Source organism: Camellia sinensis, chromosome 9 (genome assembly GCF_055761805.1).
Source record: "Camellia sinensis isolate YWXY chromosome 9, ASM5576180v1, whole genome shotgun sequence".
Taxonomy (NCBI): domain Eukaryota; kingdom Viridiplantae; phylum Streptophyta; class Magnoliopsida; order Ericales; family Theaceae; genus Camellia; species Camellia sinensis.
Window position 1 is genome coordinate 19,250,826 of NC_138969.1, and position 23,415 is coordinate 19,274,240.

Sequence of the window (23,415 nt, forward strand, 5' to 3'; positions counted from 1 at the left end):
CCCCGTGGTCGGCCGACCACCTGAACTGGTCGGCCAGCCATCTGTTTTTTTGTCTCTCTGAGTGTGTTCCAACTGTGCCAACTGGGAAGCATTTGGTGCATCCTCCATACACGTGTATGGAGGATGTTTGACCTAGCCTTGAAGCTTCTTGGAGAAGCTTTAGCCTCTCCTCTCTATAAAGGAAGCCCTCCATCTCCATTGCAAAGTTTCTGAAATTGCTGGAGCAAAAACCATACACTCTCCCTTTGTATCTCTCCCATTTGGCCTTCAAAACTCCATTGTTCTTGCACCATCACACACCACCTCCTATCCTAACACCTCCACCACCACTCTAAGCACCTTGGAGCTGTTTCTCAAAGGTTGAAGGTTTGCTACATTGGTCCAGAAGCTACTGGTTCTCTTCTCTACAAGGGTAACACTTCTTTCCCTCTTTTTGTCTTCATTTTGCTTCATCTCTTAGCCTAGTTTAGGAGCATATTTAGGCTTTGTCATAAGTTGAAAAAAGTCTTATTTTGAGATTCTAAACATGTTTGTTTAAGACCTTTTTTCTGTTGGGGGTCATCTACCCCCTTGCATGCTTCATTTCCCTTTGTTTTGAGCTATGCATTAGGGCCTTTGTGTTGAGCTTTGTTGGCCCTTTTGACCATTGAAATCTAGTGGATTTTTAGTGGTTATTATGTGTTTTTAAGCCCCAAAATCAGAGAGGGGTGGCCCTCACACCCCTTGTCTTGTTTGCTAGCATTCTTGGCCTTACAAAGGAGCCCATATTTTCACACTTCTTGAGCATGTTTCAGGCCATTTTTGGTGGGTTTTAGGACCTTCATGACCTCTGTTCAAAGGTGGTTTTTCCATATTAGGTGTCCCTCTTGCATGTGTAGAGTAACCCTCTTCATGGCCTTTCAAAGGAGCCTTTACTTGCATGCTTCCTAGCCTCATTTCAGACCTTTTTCAGTGAGTTTTAGGGCTCTCATAACCTCTGTGCAGAGGTGGTTTCGCCATATTAGGTGTCCCTCTTGCATGTGTAGAACAATCCTCTTTATAGCCTATCAAAGGAGCCTATCATTCTTGCATGCATAGACCATGTTTCAGTGGGTTTTTGGGGTTTATTTGGCATATAATACCTCTGAATTTTTCTGGTTTAGTGGCCTCTTGAATTCTTAATATACTTGTAGTGTAAATCCTCTTCACTAGCTTGTATTGCATGTTGCTTTGGCCCTTGATTTTAGCACTTTTTGGTCATACCTTAAACTGATTTTGTGCATTTTTTGGACTTCCTTAGCTCTTTTTTTGGGTCTCATGGTCGAATGATGCTTGTTTTGCATGCTTGTAGTACAATATCCATGCCAAGCTTTGAGTTTTGGGGCCTATTGTATGCTTGTGTTGAGGTGTTTCCATATTTTGGGGCCATTGTATATCATATTTCAGAGCTTATATGCATGCCATATATCCATGTTTTTCACTCTTTAAATGCGTTTGAGAGTTGTGCATAAATGCCTCGTTTTCAGACCATTGCGTGAGCTTCATTTCTATGCATGTTGAGCCATCATTTTAGACCATTTTCCCACTGTCTTGGACCTGCCTAGGGTCTGTCTGGGGTCAGTTTTGTCATTTGTGCATTGTTTTGTGTACCTCTAGTGTAATCCGCTTCACTAGTTTCGGTATTCGGGCCATCTAGCATGCATTGGGTGACATATTTGCATGATTCGGGACCATGGTGCATCATGTTTCAGAGTTGGAAAATGTGTGTTTGTATGCCATATTTCATCCTTTTCCATGCTTTGATAAAGTTACATTTGGTGCTTTAGGATCGGTCCCTTGCATTGGGCATATTTGCATGAGTGTTCTTGCCTTTAATTTCACCATGAATGGCCACTGATTTAAGTGTGGCTGAGATCTACTCATATTGGTTTAAGTCCACCTTGCATTGTGTATGCCATTTGGTTCATGTTGTTGCATGTTTGACCATCGCATTGTGTATGCTTTGATTATGCCTTTGTGTATGTCCATCTTTGTATGTGTGCATTGTGTATGCCATATAGCTCATGTGCATTGTGTATTTCATTTTAGTCCATAGCATTGCGTATGCTAGGTTGCATGTGTGCATATCATCCCTCGCATGTCAGCATGATTAGGTTGCATTGCATTTAGGGTTACATGTTAGTCGCATTGTGTATGCCATCTCATTGCATTGTGTTTGGAGTAAAAGTAGTCCAAACACGGGAAACGAGGGGCGTTTCGTACTCAAAGTGACGAAACGTGTCTCAATTTCAGGTCGCCGACCCTCTTGACTAACACATGATGGAGTTTAGGCATTTATGTGTTCATATGTGCATTCATTCCATATCAAGTCGTACAATTCGACTCCTCGGCCATCATGCATCGAGATACGTGATTGGTGGCCCGAGGGTCGAGGACTACACTCCCTTGAGCTTGTGCAATGATGGGAGAGTGGTCGTGCACACATTTGTTGAAAATACCTTGCTATGCCTCTCTTTTGCTTTGTGTTGCAAGAAACCAGGAATAGGAGGCAGAAACTGGTCGGCCAACCAGCTTTTCTAGCAGGCCGACCACCTCTTTTGGTCTCCACCACAAAAGGTGGTCGGTAGGTGGTCTCCAAGGCCAAGGGCTGGTCGGCAGCCTTCCCACAGCTTCCCAGGGTGGAGTTTCAGCCTTCTGGAGCCTTGTGTAGTGTTCTAAGGTCAATTGCAAACAAAGGCAAGTCGGAGCATCGCGATGGATTTCCCGACAAAGTGATTCAAGCATGCATGCATTCATTGCCATCCAAGGCAGAGCTGAGGCAGTCCATTTCATGTAGCTTGCATGATAGTTTTATTGCTTAGTTAGTTAAGTTTCTTAAGTAGTCAGCGTTATGTAATAATTAGCTGTAGTTAGTTATTCATTTCGTTGTGTATTATTTACTTGGACTCTCCGAGAGAGGGCAATGTTGTAATAAGTGTGCGTGTGTATGATGTATGTCTTCCAACCCCGTGTCTTTCTCCCTTTTATTTACCAGCTTATGATGGTTAGTTTTAGGGCATGTTTCAATTAGCATCTATATGTTTGCATGTTTGCATTCATTCATCTGTTTTGCATGCACCAGGCTCGGCGCATCATACTAACTGCATCGCATGTCAATTCCAAGTTGAATACATGTTACCTGTAGCATCTCATATGCCATCTTAGAATAGCCGAGCCTATCTTAGTTGCATTCTTGCATATGTTGCATTAGACATCTCAGCATAGGTAGGATTCATGCATGTTTTCTAATTAGCTTCTTTCTTTGGCTCGGAGTACTCGGTAAGTCTTTATGCTTTAGCAACTCGCATATGTGTGAGTGTTAACATGACAGCATGCTTACCATGAGGCTATGTGCTTATGTGATATACCTGCCTGAATGCCTATGGGTGAAGGTTGGGTTGCTTGAGTTGGAATAATTCGTCGAAACCCGTGTTTTAGCCTACTTGCGAGTAGCAAACTTCAATCCATTTTCAAAACAAACGGATGTGCGATGCTTTTTTTCAACTTAGGCAATTCAGTCTATACTTGTATGTTGTGCGCATCACATAGTAATTCTAGGATAATAATCGGAATAAGAGCACATAATGTTTTCAAAACTCGATATCATGGTTAGTAGAGGCTGATCTTTGATCAGGCGAGCGGGGGTGCTCACGAAGTGACCTTCCCCAATCGTACCCAAGTTCCCGAGCCGAGGCAACTTTGGTGATGACGGACACGTGGCCTTAGGCACGAGTCAGGATTTCCTAAATCCCTCCAAAATAAAATATTTAGGTGGCGACTCTGTATCTGGCAAAGCAGTCCGTGTTTGGCACTTCTTTCTAAAAAATCAGTTTTTCAAAACAATTTGCCGGATTTGGACTCTTTGATGATTCATCGGTCTTACATTGCACTCCGCGAGATTAGATACAGGACCGTGACATTGAGTCCTAAACTGTAGTAAGCCCAATGAACAAAACAGGATTCCCTCCCGGGACATTCGGGGACGTCTAAAAGAGTGAAAGAGAAGAGAACTTACAGGAAGTGGAAGGGATAATGAGAGACAGAAGAGAGTTGCAGAGGTCGCGAGCTGGAGGAGTTGTACTAGAAGGCGAACCAAAAAATCTTCGGTATTCAAAGTCTACATTCGAAGGGACAAAATTTTAAACCACATTAAATGGAGGAAGTGTACGAAGAGGCGGGAACTTGTAATGATGACTAGAAAACGTGTGCGTTCTGACACGCTTTGGAATGAGGTTAACCGCCGAATTTTTGATTTTTCAAGATCGAAATTGTGATAACCCTGTTCCGTAATTAGCTAATTGGTCCTTATTATGAGTTTGATTATATGTTTAATATGATTTTGTGTGCCATTATGTGAAAATTTGTGATTTTGAATTTCTATCTGTTCACCGTAGGAATATCTATTTGATTATCTGCTTCGAAATTTAAATTGAAGGCCTTGTCGGCCACCGAAACCAAAATTGATTGCGCCATTGTGATTGGCATAATATTTAGAGCCTACGGTGAAATTTAATCGAAAATTGATTCGGACCAGATTAAGTCGATTAAATTGGTGAATTAGTGCCCAATTATTTATTATTATTATATTATGTTGAGTGGGGGCCTTATTACACTCTCCCTTACTTCCATTGAACTCAAAAAAATCTGAGTTATACAATTATGAGAGAGAAAGAGGGCCGGCTATAGAGAGAGAGAGGGAGAGACTTGTGCAATTTTTGCCTCAAGCTTGGGAATTTGAAGATTGAACTCAAGAATTGGCTAGAACTTAGGTGTTTGAAGCTCCTAAGTGAGTAAATCCATGAGTTTAATGTGTGATTTTGTGTATTCAAAGTTGATTAATGATCAAGAGTAAGGATTGAAGTGTAATTGAATTGGTTTTGATGAATTGAGAGCCAATATGTGCATGCATGTAAGAAATTGTTTTGAATTTGCATGTTTGAGCTTGAAATACATGATCCATGTAGAGTTTTGGTTAAAGCTCATGTTATGATCACCATTTGTATCATCTAAGTTGAAGATGAGAGTAATACATCACATGCATGTACAATTTATGAGGATAAGAGCTTTGAATACATGAATGTGTTATGATGAAAATGAGTTTGGTGTAATTTGAGCCATGCATGTGATTATTTTGTGAAATTGAGCTCCATTATGTTGTAATTTAGTGTTTGTGCCATGTTAGTACACAAATATGTGAAGTTTGAGCTGAGATTATGAGTTTGGAACCTTTGGAGGTCAGATTTGAGCTGAAGAACACATTCTGGAAAACCTAGAAATTTGATGTTCGATCGAGCGGGGAAACCCCTGCTCGAGCGTGAATTTCGTGCTCCCTGTATTTTTTGCAGACCTTGATGTCCGCTCGAGCTATGTAGGACAGACTTCCGCTCGAGCGTCCAAGTTCCACGCTCGAGCGTAAAAATGACACAACCAGTACTTTTGCAGACCTCATGGGTCGGCTCGAGCGGGGAAGTCCAAGCTCGAGCGAGGATCCTATTTTCTGAAATTTTGAAAATGCATTCTGTGTTCTGTTTTCTGTTCCCTTTCACTTCTAAGCACTCTTAGGCATACATTGGGCATTGTAATTGAATTAAAGAGATAAGAATGAAGCCTAAAGAGGAATATGTGAATTAAAGAACGGATTGATTTATTTGTGACCCATATGTGTTATATAATGTGTAAGGTCAAGCTCCAAGGCAAATCCACAAGCCGATCACTGTGAGTAATACCTTAACAAAGATATCTGAATTATGTTGTTGTCCAAATTGCTTACTTCTATGTAAGTCTTATAAGTTCATTGATTTGTTTGGTGGACAATGTTAGTCTTATAAGTTCATTGATTTGTTTGGTGGACAATGGTTGTTAGGGTAAATGAATGGGCCAGAGGCCGTTTTGATAAGAATAAGTGAATGGGCCAGAGGCCGTTTTGATAAGAATGAATGAATAGGCCGAAGGCCGTTTTGACATGAATGAATGGACCAGAGGCTATTTTGATAAGAATAAGTGAATGGGCCAGAGGCCGTTTTGATAAGAATGAATAAATGGGTCGAAGGCCGTTTTGACATGAATGAATGGGCCGAAGGCCGTTTGACATAAATGAATGGGCCGAAGGCCGTTTTAACAAGAATAAATGATTAGGCCGAAGGCCGATTGACATAAATGGTTGGGCCAAAGGCCGTTCTGACACAAATGAAAGTTTGACATGCATGAATGGGCCAGAGGCCAGATTGACATGAATGAAAGTTTGAAAGGCCTAAAGGCCAGTTTGATATGAAAGTTTGAAAGGCCTAAAGGCCAGTTTATATGGAAGTTTGAAAAGGCCAAAGGCCAGTTTGACACGAATAACAGTTTGACACTAATGAATTGGGCCCAAGGCCGTATGATGTGTTTGGAACCGCAATTACTTAACTTACATACGTCTATGTATGTATGTATTAGTAGAAATGTAAATTGGGCCCAAGGTCGTTTGGTGTATATTATTCCAATATGTATTCTTTATTTGATATTATTCACTGGGCTTTCGCTCACGCTCATTCATATGTTTGTAAGTGAACCAAGAGAAGTCCAAACCCAGCCCCAGTGAAGTCTGTATGGAACAACTAAGGTTTTGAAGAGTCAGCCCTTGCGTCTCACGCACGAGACACGTCTTCGCCCTTCTGCCATTCTATGTTATTTTGTCATGTTGGCGAGGACTTTGGTGTACGTCTGTATATAGCTTTGATTTGGCTGACTTAGATTTGAATAATTCTGTCTATATAGAACTTTATATTACTATACTTTCTGTTGTGAGTTATTAACATATGTATGTATGGAATGTTATGATGTGCATGTAAGCACGGCTTTATAGACAAAGTTTTAAATTTGCTTCCAATTTGGCCCCTTTACTCTGATGAGTTTTGTCTTATTTGGTTTGAGGTCGTGGGTAATCTCGTGATTACTGGCCGGTTATGGCCTTAACCCATAGGGGCGGGTTCGAGTCGTGACAGAAACCAAACACGCCGACTAAACAGAGTTAGTGGGGTGTTCGGGGGGCAATTGTGGTAGCTAAATAAAAGTAGACGTAGATAGGCAGTGTATATTTTCCCAATCGGTATATAGTATGCACTCGGCCCTGCCCCTGACGTTTCAGATGCCGAATAAGTTGAGCAGGGGGCCGATTAAAAGTTAGAATACGGTATAATGGAGGGGCCAAGTGCATAAGTACATGACAGATCAAGAGCGGGCCCTGCCTAGAAGACCAAGAGCATATATAAATAGAAGAACGACGAACAAGAAGAGGTATGTAAGAATTAGTACACTTAACTTAAGACACACGTAATCCAGAGAGTATACACTGACTTATCTGTCGGAGTGCTAATTCCGGCATCCCCGTCCGGAGTGTTCATTCTTTTTCAGGGTACCAGCTGAGGGTCTCGAGCGTCCCATTGGATCCGAAAAGTATTTCCAAACTACCTTCCCCACACTTTTCTATATCAAACCGACAAAACTGATAAAATCGAATTGTAGAATACTGTCCGTATCGATTTCTCAATCATAAAAATTGAAAGGATCAATTCAGTGCTAAATATATTCTTAATACCAATCAAACTGAACTATTTACACTACTATATATAATTTATCTCATATCTTATAATATATTATATATTTTATCTGTATTCTTAGATCAGCAATGCTACAGACCCCCAGTGGGGGTGACCCCCAGTGACCCCAGTGCCACGTGTCGGCATGGGGTTGGCTGAAAACTCAAAAAAAAAAAAAAAAAAAAAAAAAAAAAACTATTTTTTTGGACCAATGGGAGAGGACCCCAGTACCCCCACTGGGGTCCAAAGCTTTATTCATTCTTAGATATTATATATTACTCTCAAATCTTTATAACTATTCCCCCACAATAATGCATCCACTTGATGAATACGGGGCCGACACCATCTCTGTATAGTGAGCATCAAAGTGGAAAGCTTCATTTTTTGGCCCTGTTTGGAAAGTTAGATTTTAGTTTTTTTTTTTTTTTTTGCTAAAATTTATAAAATGATAAAATAGACTAAAATAGTTAATAAGATAAATGTCACATCAAATTCATAATCATTTATTTTTTTTCTTACAAACATCACATTCAATAACAAAAAAATTTAACTATTTTTTCAAATACAAAAATTTTAAACTATTAAAATAGACAAAAACTAAAATAATTAACTTCTTAGACGAGGCCTTTATTTATGAAAAAAAGCTAATGATTATTAGTCAAAATGAAAGACCATTTTTAAAGTTTATATTTTTTAGTTATCAACTTTGAATCCGATCAGAAGAACTATGAATCAGTGGAACAATTTTGAAATCAAAGAAAATGCCAAATCAATCACGGAACCAGAGACAAACCTCTCATATGCATTAAAAAGAAAAACCCATAAAACCAACTTTATCAGAGAAAATTATGTCTAATTTTATGATCAAATTTTATTTTTTAAACTTTAATAGGATCCAATTCACTTTTATCCCCTAAACTATTGATTTCTATATATATATAATTTTTTTTTTCATTCTTAAACTATTGATTTCATTTGTTTAGTGCTTAAAATTTCTAGGGGTCCGTTTGGGAAGAACTAAAGTGGGCTTTTTTAGCTATTTTAGTCACAAAAGACAAAATAGACTATTTTAGTCACAAAAAACAAAACATCACATCCAATCCATAATCATTACACTCTTCTCTCACAAAAAAAGTCAAAAAAGCCAAAAAGCCAAAAAGTCCTTCCCAAACCAAGCTTTTTAGTCCAGGCTAAAATAGCCAAAAAAAACCAAAAAGCCAAAAAGCCAACCCACTTCTCAAACGGAGGCCTGATTTGGTGGGAGGAAAAAAAAAATTATAATTTGAACAACTTAAATCATATGAATAAACTCCCATTTAATTGGTTGTAGGTGTACTTTGTTCAAATTAACGAGAAAAATGAGTGATTTGTTGCTTGATTTAAATTATTTAAATTCTAAAATAACTTAGGTTTCAATGATTATTGATTTGTATAAGAATAAAGATTGAGAGCTCTAATTTTAGAATTTTAAAGAGAGCTCTAGTGATGTGGCAAGGATTGAAACCCACGTGTGATGTGATGTGTGTATCTATGTCTTCTTTTTTTTCTTTTTCTTTTTTCTCTTGCCACATCACTGAGCTTTTTTTATAACTATAAAATTAGAGTTTCAAAATCAGAGCTCTCTATCATTATTGTTTGTATAATAATCTCCAACCACATGAATAACAACTCTCTATCATTATTGTTTGTATAATAATCTCCAACCACATGAATAACAATTACAAACTTAAGGATAAGATAAAAAAATAATAAAATAATTCAAAGGATAAAAGTGAAATTTCTCTATATAAAGAATGATATACAAATACAAAGCTTATCTTCAATCCAAAAACCACACTACCCAGAAATGGCTTTGTATAGTGTCCCAGAAATTGCTCTCAATTCTGGCCAAAAAATGCCTGTTTTGGGACTGGGCACAGCAACTTTTCCACGTGTGGCTGCAAAAGTAGTTATACAAGCAGTGCTCCAAGCAATTGAGCTTGGCTACAGACACTTTGACACAGCTTCTGTGTACCAAACTGAATCAACTCTTGGTGCAGCGATAGAAGAAGCTCTTCGACTTGGCTTAGTCAAATCCCGGGATGAGCTCTTCATCACCTCCAAGCTATGGTGTACTGATTCTCATCCCCAACTTGTCCTCCCTACCCTTCAAAAGACCCTCAGGTAGTGTAAGCCCCAGGATCCTGTGTCTCAAAAATTGTCTCTCTCTCAAAATTCATTTATAGCCGTTGGATTATATTAAAATCTTGAGACATATACTTTTAATTTTATGTCTTGACAACATAGATGATCTTCTGTCCAAATCTCTTATATCTTTTTGTTTTAGTATACCTCGCAACCACACAAGAGAGACTCATTGTGTAGTAGAGAATTGACTTAATATTAGAGATTGAGAGATTCTGACAGAAGATCTTTTACATCTCTCTATTCCAAAATACCTATGTGTCATGTGATCAAGTCAGAGAAACTCATTGTATAATAGAGAAGTGACTTGAGAGACTAGTTGAGGTTTCAGACAAATGATCTGACTTTTATTGACAAGAACTTCTTCTTCCATGAAATTTTTGTTTCCATATATAGTTCAAAGTGAACTTGCCGTAAATTCATTGATGTTTTTTAGTTTGAATACGTAGGGAACTAAAGTTAGAGTACCTTGATCTGTTTCTGATACACTGGCCAATGAGCATGAAGCCTGGGGCTATTGAGTACCCACCAAAGACAGAAGACATAGTTCCAATGGACTTCAAGTCTGTTTGGGAAGCCATGGAAGATTGCCAAAGACAAGGCCTCACAAAGTCCATTGGAGTTAGTAATTTCACTCCTAAAAAACTTGATCAAATCCTTGCCTGTGCAACCATCCCTCCAGCTGTCAATCAAGTGAGGTTTTTTTCCCCAATGACTTTCGTTTTTCTTTGACCAAAGTTTATCTATACATAATTATGTGGACATATTAACTTGCTCTATAATCATTAATTTTAAGATAAATTATAAATATATCTCCTAATATTTGTTTAAAATAGAGATTGTCCATTGTGATTTTGACTTATCATAGTTTTTCATTTAACAGAATTAACTGGAAATAAAATAAAATTCATTTACTTGCCTCCATACAAGAAAGTAATTATCATAATTTTTAATTAAAATATATTGATGACGTCATTAAAATTATTAATTGACTTAATGGCTAATTAATGAAAAGAGTCGAGTCATTTGCCATGCGATTAGAAATTTTTTAAGAAGGATATAATTTTTGTAACTATAGAGATTATTTGTATTTTAAGCAAATCTGAAGAAATTTATTTGTAATTTACTCTTAATTTTAAACTCAAAAACTAATCAATTTGAATTATTATTTTTGAAATGTGACTTTCACATTATTCTAATAGATTTTTATATATATATTAGCAAATCAGTTTTCTTTCTATGAACACACCTACACGCATGTATGTATAACTTCATTGAAAAGCGAAGTATTTATGCCAAGCAATTAATAATATGTTTTCACTGATGTTGAAAAGGTGGAATTGAACCCATATTGGCAACAAAAGAAGCTAAGAGATTATTGCAAGGCCAATGGAATCATTGTAGCGGCATTCTCTCCTCTTGGGGCAGCTGGAACCAGTTGGGGCTCTAGCAGAGTTATGGAGTCTCAGGTCCTAAATGATATTGCAAAGGCCAAAGGGAAGAGTGTTGCGCAGGTATAGAAAATTAATTCGGATACTAACAAATCTACCAAATCACTCACAAACAAATCCACCAAATCACTCATACAGGGTGCGGGATCCACACTCATGTGGGTCCACACCTTTTGATAGATATTTTGGTAAAAAGTTGGTCTTTGTAGCATTGTTGTCAAGTATGTATTTTTAACAAATTGATATATTCTTCTTAATAAGTTGAGAGATACTTGCTTCGTTTGTGTTAGAATAGCTTTAGTTTTATCATTATTAATTGTATAGCTTTATGTTAGAATAGCTTTAGCTTTATCATTATTAATTGTATAGCTTTACTTTATGCTTTCGGTGGTAGTGGGTTCTTTGGTATCCAATGCCCATATTTCTCTCTATAAAGAGAGACTTCATTCTCTTTGTAAATTAATGTATATACAAACATTTCAGAGTCTCTCTCTCGCTCTATAGCTTCTCTCGCTCTCTCAAACTAATCTTTCATGGTATCAGAGCCCAGTGTTACATTTCTGGCAATTTTCGATTTTGGTGTTTAGTCCCGTACACAGTGGCATACATCAAATCGCTCGGAATTTTCTCACGATTCCAATGGCACCTAGCCCGTTCTCAGAACACCCTCCACGCGCCCACACGCGCCGCCTTTACCTTCTGCGCGTCACCAGCTCCGTCACCACTCTCACACGCGCCCGCACGCGCCATCTGTTGTTACTCACCTCCGCCACGCGCCTCCACGCGCCCACACAACCGCGGCTGACGTCAGCCCTGCCACTCCCGTACGCCGCGCCTGCTATTGTGCGCCTTTCGTGCGCCGCTTCACTACATTGCACCCGCGTGCGCCAAAACGGCTATTGTGCGCCGCGCCTGCGCCAGTTCGCTACCGTGCGCCACCGCCTTCCTGCTAACGTGCTTCTCCCTGCACTCTACTAACGTGCGCCGCTGACATCATCGCTGACATCATCTCTGTCCAGCAGCCTTTTCTGGCTATTGTCGACCTTCCGGACTCACTGGTACACTCTGTTTTACCAAATTTTGCTCCTACAGGTCTCTTCCTGTTGCTTTAATCCTACTTAACTAGTATTATGGATCGCCTTGACACCTCCCATCCCATTTCCGTTATTCTGAATGGTTCAAACTATATTCTGTGGGCCCAAGCCATGTCTTCCTTTCTTAAAGGCAAGAAGCTCTGGCGAATTGTCACCGGGGATGTGACAAAACCAGTCAAAGACAGTGCCACTACTGAAACTCCTGTTCATACTGCTACATATGAAGACCGACTTGAGGAATGGGACAGTAAGAATTACCAAATCATTACCTGGTTTCGTAATACCTCTGTTACCTCTATCAGTCTTCAATTTGGCCGCTTTCAGCTTGACTCTGTAACTACTCCTGCGAAAGACATCTGGGATTTTTTGAAAGAACGATACCAGACTACTGGTCTTGCCCATCAATATCAACTTCAGAACCAACTTCACCGCATGCGCCAAGAATCCACTCAGTCCATTAATGACTTCCTTTCTCAAATATACTCTGTTTGGGATCAGCTTGCTCTTTCAGAACCAACCTGGCATGACCCCGAAGATGCAGTTTTATTTACTAACCATCGCAACCAGCAAAGGTTGGTGCAATTTCTCATGGCTCTTACCCCCTCTTTTGAGCCCGTACGTGCCTCTCTGCTTCATCGCCATCCCTTGCCCACTCTTGAACAAGCCATTTCTGAGTTGCTATCAGAGGAGACTCGTCTAGGTACTCTTCAAACTCATCATGTGGACTCTGTTCTTGCCACTCCTCCGTCCCGGCCATCATTTACCCAGCGGACAACTGCTTGCCTCTATTGTCAGAATCGGGGCCTTCCTTCAACCCATCTCCTGGTCAATTGCCCCGTCAGATCCTGCCGCTACTGCAACAAACTTGGTCCTGGTCATCTGCAACAGGATTGTTTTCGCAATCCATCCCGCTCATCCTCCAATAGCCACTCCTCTCGCGGTGGCTCTTCCCGGGGAAGTTTTCATCGTTCCGGCAACCAGTCTCATCACACTGCTACTTCTGCTTCCGGGAATCAGTCTTATCACACTGCTGCTGCTGCTTCCGGGAATCAGTCTCATCACACTGACACTGCCCCCTCTGCAGGGTTCTCTGAGTCACCTGCTCCATTTACCCCTCACTTTTCTCCAACGGATGTAGAGGCCATGCTCAAACAACTTCTCTCCTCATCTGGTACACCTCCTCCTACTGCTTTGTCTGTAATCCCAGGTAACTCTTCTTGGTATTTTGACTCTGCCTGTTGTAATCATATGACCTCCAGTTCTACTATCTTTTCTTCCTTATCTTCATCTCCTCATATTCCCTCAATACATACTGCTGATGGTTCCCTCATGTCTGTTCGTCATGTTGGTACTGTTTCCACCTCTTCTTTATCTCTACCTCACGTTTATCATATCCCTGCTCTTACCTTAAACCTTATTTCCATTGGTCAATTATGTGAACTTGGTCTAACTGTCACCTTTTCTGCTACTGATTGTTTGGTACAGGACCCTCAGACGGGGCAGACTATTGGGATCGGCCGTAAGCGTGGACGTCTCTATGAACTCATTCACCTTCATGTTCCTGCCTCTCCTCAGATTGCTGCTCTTACATCTACTTCCTTATTATCTCCCTTTCATCTTTGGCATTGTCGCTTAGGGCATATTTCTGTTACTCGTTTAAGGTCTTTGGTTTCTAGTGGACAGTTGGGTCATGTAATTCCCGATAATTTCGATTGTATACCCTGTCAACTTGCCAAACAACCTGCTTTATCATTTAATAAGAGTACTTCTGTTTCTCTTGCCCCTTTTGATCTTATACATTCGGATATTTGGGGGCCCTCCCCTACTACTACTATGGGGGGATCCCGCTATTTTGTTGTTTTTATTGATGATTTTTCCCGGTTTACTTGGCTTTTTCTCATGAAAAATAGGTCTGAACTTAAACACATTTATTATCGATTTGCACAAATGGTTCACACCCAATTCTCCAAAACCATCAAAATTTTTCGCTCTGACAATGCTATGGAATATCGGGATTCAGATTTCCTTTCCTTTCTTCTGCATCATGGTACACTGCCTCATCGTTCCTGTGCTGGCACGTCCCAGCAAAATGGCCGCGCTGAACGGAAACATAGGCATATTCTTGACACTACTCGCGCTCTCCTCCTCTCTTCTTCCTGTCCTGAAAACTTTTGGGGAGAAGCTGCCCTCACTGCTGTTTACACTATCAACTGTGCTCCTACCCCTGTCATCCATAATCAAACTCCCTTTGAACGTCTGCATGGCACTCCCCCTCCTTACGCCAATCTCCGGGTTTTTGGCTCTGCTTGTTTTGTTCTACTTCAATCCCATGAACACACCAAGCTTGAACCTCGCTCTCGTCTTTGTTGCTTTCTTGGGTATGGCATTGAACATAAAGGCTTTCGCTGTTGGGATCCTCTCTCTAAACGTCTTCGTATCTCCCGCCATGTCGTTTTCTGGGAACACCAAATGTTTTCCTCGCTATCCTCCTTTCACTTACCCGGACTTTCCACTACTGCACTGTTTACTAATCCTTCCATCGATCTTTTCTCTGCTGATTTTGATACAGGTTCCTCCTCCATCGAGACGCCCTTGCTCACCCCTGATCCTGTCCAGCCTGCTCTACCTGAAGGTCTACCTCTTGTTGCCACACCTCCTTCTCCACCGACTCTTCCTCCCACCGATCCTCCTACGGGTCGACCACGCCGGGTAACTCAACCTCCTATCCATCTTCGTGATTATATTGTTGGATCTGTTGCCTTCTCTACTTATGAACCTACCTCCTATCGTGAGGCTTGTACTAATCCTTTTTGGCAGCAAGCTATGACTGATGAACTCCATGCCTTGGACAAAGCTCATACTTGGGATCTTGTTGATCTTCCTCCTGGCAAGACTGCGATTGGCTGCAAATGGGTTTACAAAATCAAAACACATTCTGATGGCTCTATTGAACGCTACAAAGCTCGTCTTGTTGCCAAGGGTTTCAACCAAGAATATGGCATTGATTATGAGGAGACATTCTCTCCTGTTGCTCGGCTTACCTCTGTTCGCAGTTTACTTGCTGTTGCTACTGCTCGCCACTGGGGGCTCTTTCAGATGGATGTCAAAAATGCTTTCCTCAATGGTCATCTTCTTGAAGAGGTCTACATGCAACCTCCACCTGGGTCCACTTTTCAACCTCATCAGGTTTGCAAACTACAGCGTGCTCTTTATGGTCTCAAGCAAGCGCCTCGTGCTTGGTTTGCTAAGTTCAGTTCTACCATTCATGACTTCGGATTCACCTCTAGCTCCTATGACTCTGCTCTTTTTATACGGACTACTTCTCATGGTACTACTCTTCTTCTTCTGTATGTGGATGATATGATTATCACTGGTGATGATAAAGCTGGTATTCTCCACCTCAAACAATTTCTCCACCAACAGTTTGAGATGAAGGACCTTGGTACTCTTAACTACTTCTTAGGCCTTGAAGTCTCTCATGATTCTACTGGTTCCTATTTGTCCCAGGCCAAATATGCATCCGATCTTCTGGCTCGAGCTGGTCTTACTGATTGCAAAACTGCCTCTACTCCGGTTGATCCTCAGATTCGTCTCACTCCTCTCGATGGGACTCTTCTCTCTGATGCTACTCTTTATCGCCAGCTCGTCGGCAGTCTTGTCTATCTCACAGTCACTCGCCCCGACATTGCCTATGTTGTTCACATTGTCAGTCAGTACATGTCGGCTCCTCGCACTCCCCACTATACTGCTCTACTCCGTATCCTTCGCTACCTCAAAGGCACTATGTTCCATGGTCTTCACTTCTCGGCTTCTTCCTCTCTTGACCTACGTGCCTTTTCCGATGCTGATTGGGCTGGGGATCCTACGGATCGACGCTCCACCACGGGCTTCTGTTTCTTCTTAGGGGATTCTCTTCTTGCTTGGCGTAGCAAAAAACAATCCCTCACTGCCCGCTCTAGCACCGAAGCTGAATACCGAGCTCTTGCTGATACTACTCAGGAACTTCTCTGGCTTCGCTGGCTCCTTGCTGATATGGGTGTTTCTTCATCTGCTCCTACCCCTCTCTACTGTGACAATCAGAGTGCCATTCAGATTGCTCACAATGATGTTTTTCATGATCGCACCAAACATATTGAGATTGATTGTCATTTTATTCGCCAGCATGTCACCTGTGGAACTGTTCATCTTCTTCCTATTGCTTCAGTCGATCAACCCGCTGATATCTTCACTAAGGCTCATCCTCCTGGCCGCTTCAATGATCTTGTTTCCAAACTCAACTTGGTTGATGCTTTCCCTCCTTGAGTTTGCGGGGGCTGTTAGAATAGCTTTAGCTTTATCATTATTAATTGTATAGCTTTATGTTAGAATAGCTTTAGCTTTATCATTATTAATTGTATAGCTTTACTTTATGCTTTCGGTGGTAGTGGGTTCTTTGGTATCCAATGCCCATATTTCTCTCTATAAAGAGAGACTTCATTCTCTTTGTAAATTAATGTATATACAAACATTTCAGAGTCTCTCTCTCGCTCTATAGCTTCTCTCACTCTCTCAAACTAATCTTTCAGTTTGAATTGTGAGTTGGCTTTTTGATTATTTTAGTTGGAGTTAAAAAGTCTCGTTTTGATGGATTTTTTGACTTATGTGAGAGAAAAAATAAAATGATTATGATCTAAATGTGACATTTTATTTTACTAAACTAAAAAATCTATTTTATCTTTTTGTGGCTAAAATAACCCTAACTTCACCCAAACTCAGGTGCCAAACGAGTACTTAAATTATGGTCTCTCAGAAGAGAGAGTTGAATACTACATCATACGACATGTCACTTCTCTTGTGAGAGAGACAGTGTTTTAGGAAGTGTGTTGTATTTTTTTTTCTGCTCAATTTTAACTCATTATGCTACGTATGCAGAAAAAAAAAATGTATAAAAATATGCACTGAAAAGTTAATGAGCGGTGTCGTGCATATTCAAAATGAATATGTGATACATATTTACTTTTGGGCAAAGACTATGCTCTGTTTGATTTTAATTATAGATATTTTAATTATATTAATTTGGTCTCTAACTTACCTTACTTGATTTATATTTAAATGGTCCTAGCAACATCTCCCTCCAAATTTGCACAAAAATATCCCTGTTTCTGTTATAAAATTTGGATGGAAAATTGAGTTGAGGACAATCTAAACACAAATTAGATGACAATTGACACAAATCAAATATGAAAACTAAAATGAAACAAATTATATACTTTTGAAAGACTTCTATTAATTGAGCATATGAAATGCAGGTTTGTCTGAGGTGGGAGTATGAACAAGGGGTTGCAATAGTGGCCAAAAGTTACAACAAGGAGAGATTGAAACAAAACCTTGAGATATTTGATTGGGGTTTGAATGAAGAAGAGACTAAGAAGATTGGTGAGATCCCCCAAAGTAGGGTCCATCGTGGAGAAGAGTTCATCTCTGTCACTGGACCTTTCAAGACAGTTGAGGAGCTCTGGGATGGAGAACTTTGATGATGTTGATCTTGAATAATTTCTATGGACAAACTCGTTTATGAAATATGTATGTCACTTGATTGAACTGATGTGGTGTGAACATATTGTACTCTTGTTGTATAATAGTCTGAGACTCCTGTTGTGGCGGGATAGTTGACACAGATCAGTTTCTCGGTGGGGATCCCTTCATATGAGTTGGGTTAAATCTAATTGACAATCGATTATTCTAGGACCAGGCCTGCGCAAGCAATGATGTCCGCAAGGAGCTTCCTTTTTTCGATTTCAAAAAAAAAAAAAATCATGTAATAAAAATAAGACTCAAAAAGTCACTTTGGATTGAGCTCAAACTGCCGATCAAATCTTGATTCCAATTTTTACCAAACATGTATACATTGTTTTACTACAAAAATAAATTTAACCCCAAAAAGCTACCAATTTCTCTTAATGAACTTTTATCTCAGCCAACAAATTACCAAATGTACCCTCACTAATTTAGCCAATGTGAAGCTTCAATTTTTGGGCACATGGTTTTGTCATATGGGCCATGCAGGCAAAAATATGGGCCTTATAGTGGGAAAAATTTTAGCCCACCTAAAACTTTAATTTTTGGGTAGGTGGAGCTACAATAGTTGGGCCATCAAGAGGAAAACAATGGACCTGATAAAATTACTTTTATCGTATAGAATTTTATGTAGGGACGGATTCAGAATTATAACTTTGGGGGAGTCAAAGTACATTTAACCTCTAACCAATAAAATTTGAAATTTAATACCAATTTTTACCAACATAAAAAAAAAATCAATAATATTACGATAAAATATTGAACTATATATTCCTTGTCAACATAGTTGAGAAAAAAAGATGATCATACAATTGAGAATATTTTTTTGCCCATATTCACTTACAAAAAGTAGTAACTATCTCTACATACATTTATTTACTAAAATTAGGCATCTTCAATTGAGTTTGACTCTCTTTTATAATATCAAAAGCATGAATGGTAGAGTTTACATCGAACCCTCGAGCAATGTCTTTTTCAATGTACGTAATCAAGTAACTAGCCAGAAAATCATCTTCCATTCTATTGCGCCAAAAATTTCCAAATAGTTTAAAAAATTGGGAGGGCTACTCAATATAATTTTAAAATTATCTAAAAAAAAATTTAGGGGTGCGAACTCCTATAATCTTAAATTACTTTAAAATTTTTAATATAATATATGATATTTTTTAAATTTTTGGGGTTCTCCCAAGATCCATCCTTGATTTTATGGTTAGACCATCGAGAGACCCTCAATGGGTTTTTGGGTCAGGAAGAGTCAAATAATGGGCTTTATAGGAGGGTAACAATTTTGGGGGATTCTATTTTCACTTAAAATAATTAATCGGTACGTTCAGTATTGAAGTATCAAAGCATTACATACAAAACTCAACCACATAAGTAACTCATTGTTTTTTTTTTTTAACTAACTACATAGTAACTGTAACCAAAAGAATTCAGACCAACTCTCTGAATCCGAGAGATCATCTAGAAAGTTCTCATAATAATCCGAAGAGCTGTGATCAAAATCAACAATATTTTCTATTTTATTACTTCAAAAAATATTTTTGATTATTAGTTTTATCTATTATTTGATTTTATTCAAACTATTTCTATTTGTAAATAAAAACACAACAAGAAATAATAATGTTGATGATAATAATAAATAGACTTGAGTATGAAGAATGTGTATAAATGATTAAGGTGTACCATGAGGCAAAAAAATTAAGGCTGTGTTTGGTTATGTTATGTAAATATAATTCCATCCCTCCATTTGCATTTCATATTTGGATAGAGTTTTCAAAATGTGATTCCACCACACATTTCAAAATGTAATTCTCCTTCACGTTTGACTACTCTCTCTCTCTCTTTCGCGTTCTCCATTCTGAAAAGCAGAGAATTTTTGAATTTTGAGTCTACCCGGTCATCCTCCTAGACGTCCCCCCAGATGTCCGACTGATTGTCCGATCAGTTGACCAGAACAATGTATTTTTTTTATTTTTTTTTTGCAATTGTCAATCGTCAATCGCCACATGTTATTTGGAAAAATAAAAAATAAAAAATTATATTTGTTGTTGATATTTTTTAAATATAAAAATTATTTTTTTAGACCAAAATGTCATTTTTTTTTAATTTTAATGTTAAAAAGAGTTTGGTTATGAGTTTAAAATAGAATTTTTAATAGAGTTTTGAATTGTGTGTTTGGTTATGAGTTATAACTTTTTGAATTAAGTTTTGAAAACTCATTTCAAAACTCAAAACCAAACAAATTTTCTTATTTTATATGTCACATCAAACGTTCAAAACTCGATTCAACATTCAACTCAAAATTCTTTTTAAAACTCATAACCAAACAAATTTTCTACACTTAAATCATAATTTTAAAACTCACAAACTTAAAATACAACTCTATTATCAAATCATATTTTCAAAACTCTACCAAACACTACCTAAGATTTGATGTGTATTGACGTTATTAATAAATTTACATTAATATATAATGGGAATTAAAGTTTCAAATTTTTAATTAGAAATAGTGAGTTATTTAGGTACAAATAGAATCACTCTAATTTTAGGCCTTATGGAGGCCTAAAGAGGATTACTGAGAAATCTTAAAATAATATTTCTAAATAACTTAGGTCTTAATTGAATAATTTCTTAATAAATTAATAGATAGCCTAGTTTGGAAACTTGATTTTTGGTTTAAACTGTATATAAATATATATTTAAAAATTTTAAATTTATATAAATAAAAAAAGTCAAATAATTATTAAGAAAAAACAGGTCAAACACTACAGTTATTCATGTTTTTCTATGCAGTTAAAAAAATTAAATATATTCATTCTGTTTGGTTTTAATTTTCAAAATTTACTTGTTAAAAAATTTTGCTTTTTTTGTTTTCCGTAGTTTTTGTTTTCATTGAATTTTTTTAATATTTTAAGCATTTTTAAAAAAATTTAGACATACCTAACATAAATATACTTAAAAAGTATAATATTTATGAAAAAAAATTTAATTCACTAAATACTAAAAATACAAAAATTCTATACATTTTTCATATTTCTGTGTATTTATTTATTTTTTAAAAAATATTTTTTCACAAATATTTTACTTTTTAAATGCATCTTACTTAGATGCATCTAAAAAAGTAAAAAAAAAAAATTACTTAAAATTTTTAAAATATTCAATAAAAACAAAAAGAAATATGAAAAATAAAAAATTTAATTTTAAAAAAATTGAATTCAGAAAATTAAAATCAAACACGTTGATTATTTTTTTTCGCTTTATAAAAAGAATCACAAAAATACCTAAAAAGTTCAAACTCCAAACAAGGCCGTAATAGTTTATGTCTAGGGATGTAATAATGCCCAGCTCGACCTATCCAAGCCGAGCTCAAATCGGCCCAAGCAAGCCTCGCAGGCTCTCGCTTTTTTAGCAGGTTGGCCCATGAGCCAAAAAGTAAGGCCCAAGTCCAGCCCCAAGCCCAAGCTCACTTATAATAGGGCCTAGGGCCTGGGCTCGGCCGCGGCTAATTAGGCCTTTTTTTTTTTTGAAAAATAAACGATAAATACATTATCTATGTAGATTATTTATTAGGATTAAAAAAATAAACGAAAAATTATACTAGAGTATTTTAGTTAAGATTAATGAGATGTTTTGTTTCGTTATGTTTCATGGTAGTATTTAAATTTAATTATGTATGACTTATATTTTTTTAATTATGAACTTATAACTAAAAAAGTATGCAATTATGTAATTTTTTTCTTTCAAAATGAATAATTTTTATATATATGAAAATGAAACTTTCAATATCACAATATTAAATTAATTATGAGAGGGTGGTTTATGATCTGGAATTGGGCCGAGGTAACGGCCGAGCAAGTTGAGAGCCCAACCATGCATGGGGCCGAGATGATCGATCATCCACCCAGAGATGGGCTGCCAGAACTTGGGCCGGGCAGAAATTGGGCAAGTGTGTGCCACCCCAGACCGTAAAGAAGCTGCTCGGCAAGGCAGTGCTCGGTTGGACCGAGCTGCTTGATCAGGGATGGCTGAAGCCAGACAAGCTGAGTGACCGGTGCCCGGAAAGGCGTGGTCAACCGAGGAAGGCCGATCACAGGAGGTGCCCGAGCTAGGCTCTGCCGAGATGCCGCTTAGCCCGGTCCTCCTTGGGTTTAGCCAGTGAGGTGCTTGGGTTTGAAGCACAGCATGGCCATGGATAGAGCAGCTCGCCTGCCGAGCTCCAGCTGTGAAGGCAGGCAGTTGAGATTAGGTGATGTTCAGCAAGGTTTATGCTGACAGATGGAATAGTGGAGCCACGTGTCAGGAGATGACTAGGAGTAGATATGGGGCACAGAGGGTATATAAGCATGTCTGCGCCCCCCATACGTGACAGATGAACACTCTGTAAGGAATTTCTTACACTAAAACACCTCTCTCTCTCTCTCTCTCTATCCTAAGGTGCGTGCTAACTTAATCGTCGGAGGGTTTTTCTGGCCACACACCGCCGGGTAGCTCACCATTCTTTGCGCGCAGGTGATCGGACATAAACGGAACTCGGAAGAAAGGAGTACGAGCTTGCCGAAATATTAGCTCCCCGCACAAATTATATAACATTTATTGAATGAATAATTTTTATTTCAAAATGAAATAAAATATTACAAAAATTTATATTATTAAATAAAATATGTGTAGATTATTAATGATAGTAGAGCAATTGCATCACTATAGATCAAGTACATCTCAACTAGGTTGGCACTTATTAGCCTACCAATCATTTGCATTATACTCCACTTCAATAATCTAATACCAAAAAAAAAAAAAATGAAATGAAATAGTAAAAAACAAATTGTTGATCAACCATCAGAGGAGATAGACATTTCAGTCGCGTTGCCTGAGGATACGTCATCCAAATCATTTTGAATTTACTCATTTTCACTATAATTTTATTTTCTTGTAAACGCATGCATATGGTGGGTGTTTGGTAAAACTTAATTTCAACTTAAAGCAGCTTTTAGCTTAAATGAAGCTGTTGTGGTGTGTTTGGTACAACTTATGAGGATAGCTTATGGCTTAATTTAAGCCAAATTTCAGCTTAAATTTGAAGCAACTCAATGGGTGCTTATGAATTCAGCTTATGCGCGCAGCTGATCACTCTTGGGCCAAAATGACTTAAATGTCCTTCCCATTTGAATCTAATTACAAGTGTGCCAGGTATATTAACCAAAATCACTCATTTTTTCTCTTTTACACAAACGGCCCAGGCGATTTCCGACAAACCCAGGCAATTCCCGGCGAATAGTTGTTCTTCTCTCTCTCTCTCTCTCTCTCTCTCTCTCTCTCTCTCTGGCGAAGCTCTATTATCTTTCTGTCTCTCTGTCTGAACCATCGCGATCTGTCAACGCTGTCGTCGCCGTCGCCATCGCGATCGCAAAGCTCTACCTGAAGTTCTGTCTGAACCATCGCGAAGCCTTAGTTCATTGCGATCTCTCAACGCCGTCGTCGATCTGGACCATCGCAATCTCTCAACGCCGTCGTCGCCATCGCGAAGCTCTGTCT

At 38.5% G+C, this 23,415-nt stretch overlaps 1 protein-coding gene across 1 annotated transcript; it reads left to right on the top strand.

The window, feature by feature from the left end:
- The first annotated feature begins 9,360 nt into the window (after nt 1–9,360).
- On the top strand, nt 9,361–17,978 carry LOC114258464 (non-functional NADPH-dependent codeinone reductase 2). The gene is made up of 4 exons (XM_028198412.2): nt 9,361–9,758; nt 10,229–10,472; nt 11,114–11,293; nt 17,613–17,978. Exons 1-4 carry the CDS (start codon nt 9,442–9,444, stop codon nt 17,835–17,837), a joined length of 966 nt encoding a protein of 321 aa, XP_028054213.2. The 5' UTR covers nt 9,361–9,441; the 3' UTR covers nt 17,838–17,978.
- The last annotated feature ends 5,437 nt before the right edge of the window (nt 17,979–23,415 follow it).

What these genes read in the sequence shown, in the direction of transcription:
- LOC114258464 (XM_028198412.2), top strand. Translation starts at nt 9,442, where the DNA reads ATGGCTTTGTATAGTGTCCCAGAAATTGCTCTCAATTCTGGCCAAAAA. An exon ending in ACCCTTCAAAAGACCCTCAG is followed by an intron (nt 9,759 to 10,228) that starts GTAGTGTAAGCC and finishes TTGAATACGTAG; the next exon opens with GGAACTAAAGTTAGAGTACC. An exon ending in AAGGGAAGAGTGTTGCGCAG is followed by an intron (nt 11,294 to 17,612) that starts GTATAGAAAATT and finishes TATGAAATGCAG; the next exon opens with GTTTGTCTGAGGTGGGAGTA.